We start from the raw sequence: 11,256 nt of genomic DNA on the forward strand, positions 1-11,256 counted from the left end.
GCTAGGCTGGTCTCAAACTCCTGACTTCATGATCCACCTGCCTTGGCCTCCCAAAGTGCTGGGATTACAGACATGAGCCACTGTGCCTGGCCCTGGTCTTGATCTTCTTTTTTTTTTTTTTTTTGAGATGGAGTCTCGCTCTGTCACCCAGGCTGGAGTGCAGTGGCGCGATCTCGGCTCACTGCAAGCTCCGCCTCCCGGGTTTATGCCATTCTCCTGCCTCAGCCTCCCGAGTAGCTGGGACTACAGGCGCCCGCCATCTCGCCCGGCTAATTTTTTTGTATTTTTTTAGTAGAGACGGGGTTTCACCGTGTTAGCCAGGATGGTCTCGATCTCCTGACCTCGTGATCCACCCGTCTCGGCCTCCCAAAGTGCTGGGATTACAGGCTTGAGCCACCGCGCCCGGCCTGGTCTTGATCTTCTAGACTCAAGAGATCCACCTGCCTGTATCTCCCAAAGTGCTAGGATTACAGGTGTGAGCCACCACACCCAGCCTATACTAGAATATTTCTTTTTAAGGGTGGGCGCGGTGGCTCACGCCTGTAATCCCAGCACTTCAGTACTTTGGGGGGCTGACGCAGGCGGATCACCTGAGATTGGGAGTCGAGACCAGGCTGGTCAACATGGTGAAACCCCATCCTTACTAAAAAGACAAAAATCAGGTGGGCGTGGTGGCACACGCCTGTAATTTCAGCTACTCGGGAGACTGAGGCAGGAGAATCACTTGAATCTGGGAAGTAGAGGTTGCAGTGAGCCAAGATTGCGCCATTGCACTCCAGCCTGGGTGACGAGTAAAACTCTGTCTCAAAAAAAAAAAAAAAAAAAAAGGATATGGCTGGGCGCGGTGGCCCACACCTGTAATCTCGACACTTTGGGAGGCTGAGGAGGGCAGATCACCTGAGGTTGGGAGTTCAAGACCAGCCTGGCCAACATGGTGAAACCCCATCTCTACTAAAAATACAAAAATTAGCCAGGTGTGGTGGCAGGCGCCTGTAGTCCCAGCTACTCGGGAGGCTGAGGCAGGAGAATCGCTTGAACCTGGGAGGCAGAGGTTGCAGTGAGCCGAGATCACACCATTGTACTCCAGCCTGGGCAACAAGAGTAAACTGCGTCTCAAAAAAAAAAAAAAAAGGATATTTCTTTTTTTGTTGTTTTTTTGTTTGTTTGTTTGTTTTTTGAGATAGCGTCTCTGTCGCCCAGGCTGGAGTGCAGTGGCACTATCTTGGCTTACTGCAACCTCCAACTCCCAGATTGAAGCAATTCTCCTGCCTCATCCTCCTGAGTAGCTGGGATTACAGGTGTGTGCCATCACACCTGGCTAATTTTTGTCTTTTTTAGTAGAGATAGGGTTTCACCATGTTGGCCAGGCTGATCTCGAACTATGGACCTCAAGTGATCCACCCGCCTCAGCCTCCCAAAGTGTTGGGATTACAGGTGTGAGCCACCACGCCTAGCCTGACTAGAGTATTTCTATGAGATCTTTTTGAATTCTGACATCCTATAATTGTCAGATTCCCTTTCCTTGATAGTATAACATTCTAAGTGAGTAGGGTGTGTGTGTTTGAATACCCATTTCCATTTATCAAGTGAATTGATCTTTTTGGGAGGCTTTTTTCTGTGGCTGTGCAATTTCTGGGTCATGATAATCTTTGACTTCTTCAGGGATCCTGCTCAGGGCACTGGCAGGAAAAATTCACCATTACCTTCAGATGATACAAACTTTATTTTTTGTTTTTGTTTTTTGTTTTGAGATGGAATCTCAGTCTGTTGTCCAGGCTGGAGTGTATGTAGTGGGAGGATCTCAACTCACTGCAGTCTCTACGCCCCAGGATCAAGTGATCCTCTCACGTCAGCCTTTGGGTGGGTGGGATTAGAGGTACACGCCACCATACTTGGCTAATTCTTTCTTTCTTTTTTTTTTTTCTGAGACAGAGTTTCCCTCTTTCACCCAGGCTGGAGTGCAATGGTGCAATCTCTGCTCCCTGCAACCTCTGCCTCCTAGGTTCAAGCGATTCTTGTGCCTCGGCCTCCTGAGTAGCTCAGATAACAGGCATGCGCCCCCACATCTGGCTAATTTTTGTTTTTTTAGTAGAGACGGTGTTTCACCATGTTGCCTAGGCTGGTTTTGAACTCCTGACCACAGGTGATCCACCTGCCTTGGCCTCCCAAAGTATTGGGATTACAGGCATAAGCCACTATACACAACCCTAATTTTAGTATTTTTAGTAGAGACGGAGTTTCACCATGTTGGCCAGGCTGGTGATGAACCCCTGGCCTCAAGGGATCCCCTTGCCTTGGCCTCCCAGAGTGCTGGGATTATAGGCATGAGCCATCGCACTGGCCTATTTTATTTTATTTTTTAATTTAATTTTTTTTTTTTTTTGAGATGGAGTCTGGCTCTGCCGCCCAGGCTGGAGTGCGGTGGCCGCATCTCAGCTCACTGCAAGCTCCGCCTCCCAGGTTTACGCCATTCTCCGGCCTCCGCCTCCCAAGTAGCTGGGACTACAGGCGCCCACCTCATTGCCCGGCTAGTTTTTTGTATTCTTTAGTAGAGACGGGGTTTCACCGTATTAGCCAGGGTGGTCTCGATCTCCTGACCTTGTGATCCGCCCGTCTCGGCCTCCCAAAGTGCTAGGATTACAGGCTTGAGCCACCGCGCCCGGCCTATTTTTTAATTTTTTGAGATGGAGTCTCGCTGTTGTCCAGGCAGGAGTGCAGTAGTGCGATCTCAGTTCACTGCAACCTGTGTAGTTAGCGCAGAGTGAGCAAAGGGAGACTGATACAAAATTTTGTCAGACAGTAAGTAGATCATGTAAGACATGTACGGTAGGCTGAGGGGGATTTTATTGTGCATATACTGAGAAGCCATTGAGTTAACAGTGCCTTCTGTCTTTTTTTTTTTGGAGATGAAGTCTTGCTCTGTCGCCCAGGCTGGAGTGCAGTGGTGCAATCTCGGCTCACTGCAAGCTCCGCCTCCTGGGTTCAACTGATTCTCCTGTCTCAGCCTCCCAAGAAGCTGGGACTACAGGCACCGGCCACCTCACCCAGCTGATTTTTTTGTATTTTTTTTTTTTTTGGTAGAGACGAGGTTTCACCATGTTAGCCAGGATGGTCTCGATTCCCTGACTTCGTGATCCACCCGCCTTGGCCTCCCAAAGTGCTAGGATTACAGGCGTGAGCCACCGCGCTCGGCCAAACGTTCCTTGTTTTAAACTCTTATTTCAATGATAGATTGAAAGGGGATCAAGATCGGAAGGAGGAACAGAGCACAGTAGTCCAGGTGAGAAACTTGAACTGGAGTGCTAAAGGAAGAGAGAGAGAGTAGTTTCATGTAGGATACATTTTACAAGTAAAACCAGCAGGACTGACAGGCTCTGTGATACTGAGAGATACATATTTGGTCTCCTGACCAGGCTCCTGGCATTCCACTTGTAAAATCCTTGGAATCTCCAGTGATGTGTGTTTTGTATGCTGATGAGTTGATTCATGGCTAGCCCCTCTAGGTGGCTTCATGATTAGAGGGTTGGAACGTTCAGCCTCACCCCCACCAGCTTCCTGGGAGGGGAAAGGGGCTGAAGGTTAAGGCAATCACTGATGGTCAGTGATTTAATCAGTCATGCCCAGTAGTGAAGCCTCTGTAAAAACCTGAAAGCGGCGGGGCGGGGTGGCTCAGGCCTGTAATCCCAGCACTTTGGAAGGCCAAGGTGGGCAGATCACGAGGTCCAGAGTTCAAGACCAGCTTGGCCAGCATGGTGAAACCCTTTCTCCACTAAAAAAAAACAAAAAAAAGGGAGGCAGAAGTTGCAACGAGCAGAGATCACGCCACTGCACTCCAGCCTGGGTGACAGACCCCAAATAAAAAGAAAAAAAAAAAAAGAAAACCCAGCTGTTCTGCAGGCTTATCTAGAAGACTCTTATAAGCCATTGTAGATCACTTCCTCTCCCTTCCTAATGTAGTGATTTTGAACACTCAACTTAGTTTCTTTGTCCAACTTTCTCTTCTTGCCTGGTGTAAATCCTTGCTATAATTCAGCCCTATCCAACTTGGAAGTGGGAAGTAGTGTATTGCAATCAAGGAATATCTCCTTTCAGATATTGTTTCTATTTGGTGCTTACAACATGGGATTTACTCTTCTAAAACCTTTCTGTCTTCCTGCCCCTGAACTCAGGGGTTCCTCTAAGGACTGATTGAGAAATGAAGCGAAAGCCTGGTGTTCTATAGGCACGTTTTCTGTTTTTCCTTCACTTTTTTTTTTTTGAGACGGAGTCTTTTTCTGTCACCAGGCTGGAGTGCAGTGGCATGATCTTGGCTCATTATAACCTCTGACTCCCTGATTCGAGCGATTCTCCTGCCCCAGCCTCCCAAGTAGCTGGGATTATAGGCGCACCCCACCACGCCCAGCTAATTTTTGTATTTTTAATAGAGATGGGGTTTCACCATGCAATCTCCTGACCTCGTGATCTGCCCGCCTCAGCCTTCCGAAGTGCTGAGATTATAGGCGTGAGCCACTGTGCACGGCCTACCCCTCACTTTTTACTTAAGTTGTTGGCTTTTATGTGGGGATGAGTTGATATCCGTTTGGTTAAGGTAAGAGTTCCTTACACTTATATGTACCTTGTGAGAAGTACTTTCACACCAGCCTTGTCTAATCCTCTTGCTAGTCTTGAGAATAAGATAAGTTGGATGTAATCACTTAGCAGATGACACAAGAGGCAGCGTGTGTTTTAAGATCACACAGATAGATACAGTTAGGGATAGATACTCTTAGGGCCAAATCCAGAACTTCGGTGGGTCTCAGTCCAAACTCTACCCTCTTTACCTTTCCTCCCCCATAAACCATTGGTATTTGGAAGGTAGAGGTGGAATTAAAAGTTCTTAACCTTGGCCAGGCATGGTAGCTCACGCCGGTAATCCCAGCACTTTGGGAGGCTGAGGCGGGTGGATCACCTGAGGTCAGGAGTATGAGACCAGCCTAGTGAACATGGTGAAACCTTGTCTCTACTAAAAATACAAAAATTAGCCAGGAGTGGTGGTGGACATCTGTAGTCGCAGCTACTCAGGAGGCTGAGGCATGAGAATCACTTGAACTCGAGAGGCGGAGGTTGCAGTGAGCCAAGATCGCGCCACTGCACTCCAGCCTGGGCGACAGAGTGAAACTCCATCTCAAAGGAAAAACAAAAAGTTCCTGACCTTTCCACACAGGTCCTGGTGGTCAGCGGACTCCAGAGTGGTTCTAGCTTTCTATTAATATCACATAGTTTTCCTTATTTAAGTTATGCTAAGGGTCATGTGCCTGGGACTGTGTTCTGAGATTCTACCACTATGATTCCTACAGTGACTTTTCCTTTCAGACAAGCAAGCAGTTGGCAGCAGCCTTCCAAGAGGAGTTCACAGTGCGAGAGGACCTGATGGGACTGGCAATTGGGACTCACGGTGCCAACATCCAGCAGGCCCGAAAAGTACCTGGGGTGACTGCCATTGAGTTGGGTGAAGAGACCTGCACTTTCCGCATCTATGGGGAGGTCAGCAAAGGATGTCTTTCTTCTGGGTCTCTTAGGGGATAGAGGGAAGAGAGGCCGAAGTAGAAAATAAGCCTCAGGCTGGGCACAGTGGCTCACACTTGTAATCTCAGCACCTTGGGAGGTTGAAGTGGGAGGATCACTTGAGCCTAGGAGTTTGAGACCAGCCTGTGCAATATAGTGAGACCCAATCTCTACAAAAATTTAAAAATCAGCTGAAAGTGGTGGTGCGTACCTATAGTCCCAGGTACTTGGGAGGCTGAAGTGGGAAGATGGAGGGGAGGATTGCTTGAGCCTGGGAGTTTGAGACCAACCTGGGCAACAGAGAGACCCTGTCTTTACCCCCGAAGAAAACCAAAAAACAAAAAACGTTAACTGAGTGTGGTGGCATGCATCTGTGGCCCCAGCTACTTGGCTACTTGGGAGGCTGAGGCAGGAGGATCACTTGAGCCTAGAAAGTTGAGGCTGCAGTACACCATGATGGTGCCACTGAACCAACCTGGGCAACATAGTCAATAGAGTGAGACCAAAAAATAACAAAAATAGACCAGATCTCTGTCGCCCAGGCTTGTCTGTTATTAACTCCTGGCCTCAAGGAGTCCTCCCTTAGCCTCCCAAGCTGTTGAAATTACAGGTGTGAGCCACTGTGGCTGGCCAAGGTCCTCTGTTTTTTTTTTTTTTGTTTTTTTTTTTTTTTTTTTTTGTTTTTTTTTTGAGGCGGAGTCTCGCTCTGTCGCCCAGGCTGGAGTGCAGTGGCCGGATCTCAGCTCACTGCAAGCTCCGCCTCCCGGGTTCACGCCATTCTCCTGCCTCAGCCTCCCGAGCAGCTGGGACTACAGGCGCCGCCACGTCGCCCGGCTAGTTTTTTGTATTTTTTAGTAGAGACGGGGTTTCACCGTGTTAGCCAGGATGGTCTCGATCTCCTGACCTCGTGATCCACCCGTCTCGGCCTCCCAAAGTGCTGGGATTACAGGCTTGAGCCACCGCGCCCGGCCAGTCCTCTGTTTTTTTTGTTGTTTTTTTTTAAAGTTATTTGTTTAATTTATTTTTTTATGAGACGGAGTCTAACTCACTCTGTTGCCCGGGCTGGAGTGTAGTGGCATAATCTCAGCTTATTGCAATGTCCACCTCCTGGGTTCAAGAAATTCTTCTGCCTCAGCCTCCTGAGTAGCTGGGATTACAGACATGAGCCACCATGCTTGGCTGATTTTTTGTATTTTTAGTAGAGAGAGCGTTTCACCATATCGCCCAGGCTAGTCTTGAACTCCTGACCTCAAGTGATCCGCCTGCCTCAGCCTCCTAAAGTGCTGGGATTACAGGCATGAGCCACCTCACCCAGCTGGTCTTCTGTTTTAGTAACAACTCCCCACTGTTCTTCCTTTAGACTCCCGAGGCTTGCCGACAGGCCCGAAGCTACCTTGAGTTTTCTGAGGACTCAGTGCAAGTGCCCAGGAACCTGGTTGGTGAGTTGGTGGCGTGTATATACAGTTAGAGATCAGAATCAAGATTCTCTACAGTGATTCTGAGCTTGTATCCAGGATTGGCACCTCCCTATGGACTTTCAGTTTCACAAGGACAGAGAAACAGTCTGTAATGGGAGTGATAAAAATGAAAGAATAAATTTCTAGGGATTGTAACATTTTGTCCTGTAAAAACACATCAGAAATCTAGAAGCAGGAGAATGAAGTAAATGGAATCCATATAAAGAAAATGAGGCTGGAAGATGGTTTATCAGCTTTATTCTTATTTCCTAAAAAAAAAAAAGGCTTAATTCCTCCTTTACTTATTCCAGGCAAAGTGATTGGGAAGAATGGGAAAGTGATCCAGGAGATTGTGGATAAATCTGGTGTGGTGAGGGTTCGAGTGGAAGGGGATAATGACAAGAAGAACCCCAGGGAGGAGGTATGGGTACGGGGCAAGTGGGCATAGAGATTGGTTTCCAGAAGTAAATGGGATTGTCCTCTGAGGGCTGGGATTGTCCTTTGAGAGGGTGGAGTACGGAAACTTGTTTAACCCTAGTAGATTTAGAGCCCAGAATGATCCCACTGGGCAGGTTCCCCTAGGACACTGGGTGGGGTTAATCCTTCCATTTCATTTTCCTTTCTGATCCATGATTTCTGCTCTCTGCTCTCCAGGGAATGGTTCCCTTCATTTTTGTTGGCACCCGAGAGAACATCAGCAATGCCCAGGCTTTGCTGGAGTATCACCTTTCCTACCTGCAGGTACCCAGGCTGGGAGAGGACAGAGCTGGGTGTGGAAAGGATTTGAACTAAGACTGCTGTGGGGGTCAGCTCAGGAATTTTGGTGCTCTGTTTGTCTCTTCATGTAGAACAGAAAACATTTGTGGAAATTTGGGGCCATAGGGTTGGGTCCCAGAATTTTCCTTGTTTAGCCAGTGTCTTCCTTCTCCTTGCATTCCTAAGAGATTAGATATAGAGGAACAGTCAGGGTGGAGAAGCATGAAGAAAGGCACTGATCTTATTTCTCCTTTCGCTTCTTCTTCCGTCTTTTACCCAACCAGGAGGTAGAGCAGCTTCGCTTGGAGAGGTTGCAAATTGATGAGCAGCTTCGGCAGATTGGGCTGGGCTTTCGCCCTCCTGGGAGTGGGCGGGGCAGCGGTGGCAGCGACAAGGCTGGATATAGCACTGATGAGAGCTCCTCCTCCTCTCTCCATGCGACTCGAACCTATGGGGGCAGCTATGGGGGCCGTGGCCGTGGCCGGAGGACAGGCGGTCCTGCCTATGGTGAGACAGCTTGGGAAGAGGAGGCAAGGAGTGGCAGGGCTTGTGGGTAGAGGCAGAGGTCTGGATGGAAGTTTGGGGAAATCTGGGATGGAGATGATGAAGAAGTGATTGATTGGCTGGGGGACTTGTGAGTGAGAGGGAGAATTCTTCCAGTTTGGGGGATGTGATGGATCCTGGGGTAGGATGAATGGCCGTGAATAAATCCCACTGTGTTCTTCAGGCCCCAGCTCAGATGTGTCTACAGCTTCAGAGACTGAGTCAGAGAAGAGAGAGGAACCCAACCGAGCTGGGCCTGGCGACAGGGATCCCCCAACCCGAGGGGAAGAAAGCCGGAGGCGGCCGATTGGGGGCCGGGGTAGGGGACCCCCACCTGCCCCCCGGCCCACTTCGAGATATAATTCGTCATCTATTAGCTCAGGTACCAGACAGCTGGGTTCATGAATATGGGCCAAAAGAAAAGATGATGGGCACCTGAATGCCAACTTCTCCTCTTCTTCCTCTGACCAGTGCTGAAGGATCCAGACAGTAATCCCTACAGCCTATTGGACACATCTGAACCAGAGCCCCCAGTTGATTCAGAACCTGGGGAACCCCCCCCAGCAAGTGCCAGGCGCCGTCGCTCCCGCCGCCGCCGCACTGATGAAGACAGGACCGTCATGGATGGAGGCCTGGAATCAGATGGGCCCACCATGACAGAGAATGGCCTGGGTGAGGGTGTGCCTGGGGTCTGGAAAGTTAGACATGGGTAGGAATCGAGGCTGAGAGGTTAGATGTGTGACTCTGGCTTTTTCCTGCCCTACAGAAGATGAATCAAGACCTCAACGTCGTAATCGCAGCCGCCGCCGCCGTAACCGTGGTAATCGGACTGATGGTTCTATCAGTGGAGACCGCCAGCCAGGTCAGCCAACTCTGGACACCAGAATCCTTCCTCAGAGCTGAGAGAATGGGATGCTTCCTACCCTGTGAAAATCAGGGGTTCGAGTTCAGTGGGTGTCTTGGGCTGGCTACCCGAATTCCATCTGAAAGTCTTAATCTCTTGCCTTCCCCAGTGACTGTGGCTGACTATATCTCACGAGCAGAGTCTCAGAGCCGCCAGCGGCCAGCCCTGGAACGCACTAAACCCTCAGAGGACTCTCTTTCAGGACAGAAGGTAGGCAGGCAAGATGTGATTTACCCCATCCCTTTTTTGTGGTTACTCTGGGGCAGGGGCACAACACATTTCACAAAGAAATCTCTTACTGCATTGCAGAGGCAGCTGTGTCTGATGGAGTTTAGACTAGTGTAAACTTTCAATAGGATAGAGAGGAAAGTGTGGTTCACATTTTGTGGATCCCAAGTAAGAGAGACTGGATCATGAGGGAACCAACCTCTGCATCACCAAATGCCAGGAAGGCTTGGATGGTAGAATGTCTCCCACCTGAATTTCTACTCACCGCTTCTTGCTTGTCTGTTTTCTTTCCCACTTTCCCCTCAGGGTGACTCTGTCAGCAAGCTTCCTAAGGGCCCCTCGGAGAATGGGGAGCTCTCCGCCCCCTTGGAGTTGGGTAGTATGGTGAATGGGGTTTCATAAAACCTCCAGCCTGCACCCCTCCCTTCTCCATCTCGCTTGCTGCCCAACACCATGGCCCTCACAGGCCCAACTGACCTGCGCTGGAGCTGCTCTTATCTAGGGGGGAGGGGGGTGGCACAGCAGCTTGGGTACCCCCCAACCTCCAGGAGCTAGTGGAGGGGTGTGTAACAGGGTCATACCCCCTCCCTCTTGTCCACCCTACCCCCAGGGTAAGGGGAGCCTCTCTCCTTCCCCATCAGACTGGATGTGCCTTTATCCTCTAATGCCCCAATCTCTCTCTGAACACCCCCATTCTCCACCTGTTGGTGGGGGGTGCTCCTTGACCCACCCAGATTTGACCGTTCAGGGGGCCTCCCCTGCTATCCCTCCTCCCATCCTGTACCCCCCATTTCTGGGGCCTCATCACTGTGGAAGACGGGGATAGTAAGAGATAAGTGGGTGGGAGGCACGGGGAAGGTTTTGGAGTAGAACCAGGGGTGTGTATGAAGGGGGGTGACAAGGTCCCCCGGGGGAGGGGACCAACCTTGTCTGGTGGATGAGAAGGCGTATTTATTTTTCACTGTACAGTATTTAAAAAGAGAATAAAAAAATCCAAATGGCTCTCTGGCTCCTGTGCCACCTTTGTCCCCAGTTTGGTCCATTTGTTTCTCTAGGACTGACCTGCCCTGACCCCCGGCTCTTGTTTTCTGTTCCTCCACACCTGACTTCTCATTGTCTCTTGTCCCAAAGATGGTCTTACTTCTGGGAATTCCTGACATTCCTAAACTCCCCAGGCCCGGGTTCTCCCTCCTGGTCCAGAGGAGGGGGGCTTGTGCCTTGTTGCTTCTCCCCTCCCCCAAGTTTGCTGATGGAGGGAGTTGGGCCACTCCTATACCCTGAGTCACGGCACAGGCTAGGCAGGGCTGCCCAGAGCTGGAGCTGTTCCTGCTAGAAGCTGAGAGCCAAGGCAGGCTGCTTAATCCGATTACCTGAGGCCTGGGGCTTGGGCTGGGCCGTTGGGCAGAGTGAGGAGCAGGGTTCCCTGACGGCAGCCTCTGAAGCCTGGGGCCCGGCCTTCTTGGTGGTGTTCTGCCTTCTGGCTCCAGGCTTTTCATCCGGCATGCACATCACAGACCTCTCAACTCTGGGGAGTTGTCCTAGGTTTCCTGGCTCCCCCCTCATGACTCGGAGGACTGAAGATAAAACTTGTCATGATTCAATGGCAGTCGAGAAATCTAGGTTTAGGGACTGGAGTTGGGAGGGCTTAAGTTTTCTCACTTGGGAAAGGGGTTGAATCACGGCCCAAGCACCTGCTGGAATGACTCAGGAAACAAAAATGATCTCTCTCCTTGGCCTTTCTTGCCCCAGGGGCAGGTCTGGGATTTGAGGAGCAACAGGCCCCAGGAAAGGGTTTGGGTTGGTGGTCCGGGATGCTCCCAAGCT

General features: G+C 50.2%; 1 protein-coding gene and 1 long non-coding RNA gene across 2 annotated transcripts in view; one reads left to right on the forward strand and one right to left on the reverse strand.

Moving 5' to 3' along the window:
* The window catches only part of FXR2 (FMR1 autosomal homolog 2), a 27,798-nt gene extending 17,364 nt beyond the window's left edge, over positions 1 to 10,434 (forward strand). Inside the window, exons 8-17 of the mRNA XM_033184720.1 lie at positions 5,353 to 5,523; positions 6,905 to 6,983; positions 7,313 to 7,422; positions 7,656 to 7,742; positions 8,042 to 8,264; positions 8,485 to 8,682; positions 8,772 to 8,972; positions 9,067 to 9,162; positions 9,314 to 9,414; positions 9,739 to 10,434. Coding sequence (XP_033040611.1) covers positions 5,353 to 5,523; positions 6,905 to 6,983; positions 7,313 to 7,422; positions 7,656 to 7,742; positions 8,042 to 8,264; positions 8,485 to 8,682; positions 8,772 to 8,972; positions 9,067 to 9,162; positions 9,314 to 9,414; positions 9,739 to 9,834 — 1,362 coding nt within the window. The 3' untranslated portion in view covers positions 9,835 to 10,434. The remainder of the gene's footprint in view (positions 1 to 5,352; positions 5,524 to 6,904; positions 6,984 to 7,312; positions 7,423 to 7,655; positions 7,743 to 8,041; positions 8,265 to 8,484; positions 8,683 to 8,771; positions 8,973 to 9,066; positions 9,163 to 9,313; positions 9,415 to 9,738) is intronic.
* On the reverse strand, positions 7,243 to 11,132 carry LOC117067773. The gene is made up of 2 exons (XR_004430844.1): positions 10,803 to 11,132; positions 7,243 to 9,224 (listed from the first exon to the last, which is right to left on the reverse strand). It is a non-coding gene; the product is annotated as an uncharacterized LOC117067773 (long non-coding RNA).
* Between the last annotated feature and the right edge of the window lie 124 nt (positions 11,133 to 11,256).

Source organism: Trachypithecus francoisi, unplaced genomic scaffold (assembly GCF_009764315.1).
Source record: "Trachypithecus francoisi isolate TF-2019V2 unplaced genomic scaffold, Tfra_2.0 Lachesis_group20, whole genome shotgun sequence".
NCBI lineage: Eukaryota > Metazoa > Chordata > Mammalia > Primates > Cercopithecidae > Trachypithecus > Trachypithecus francoisi.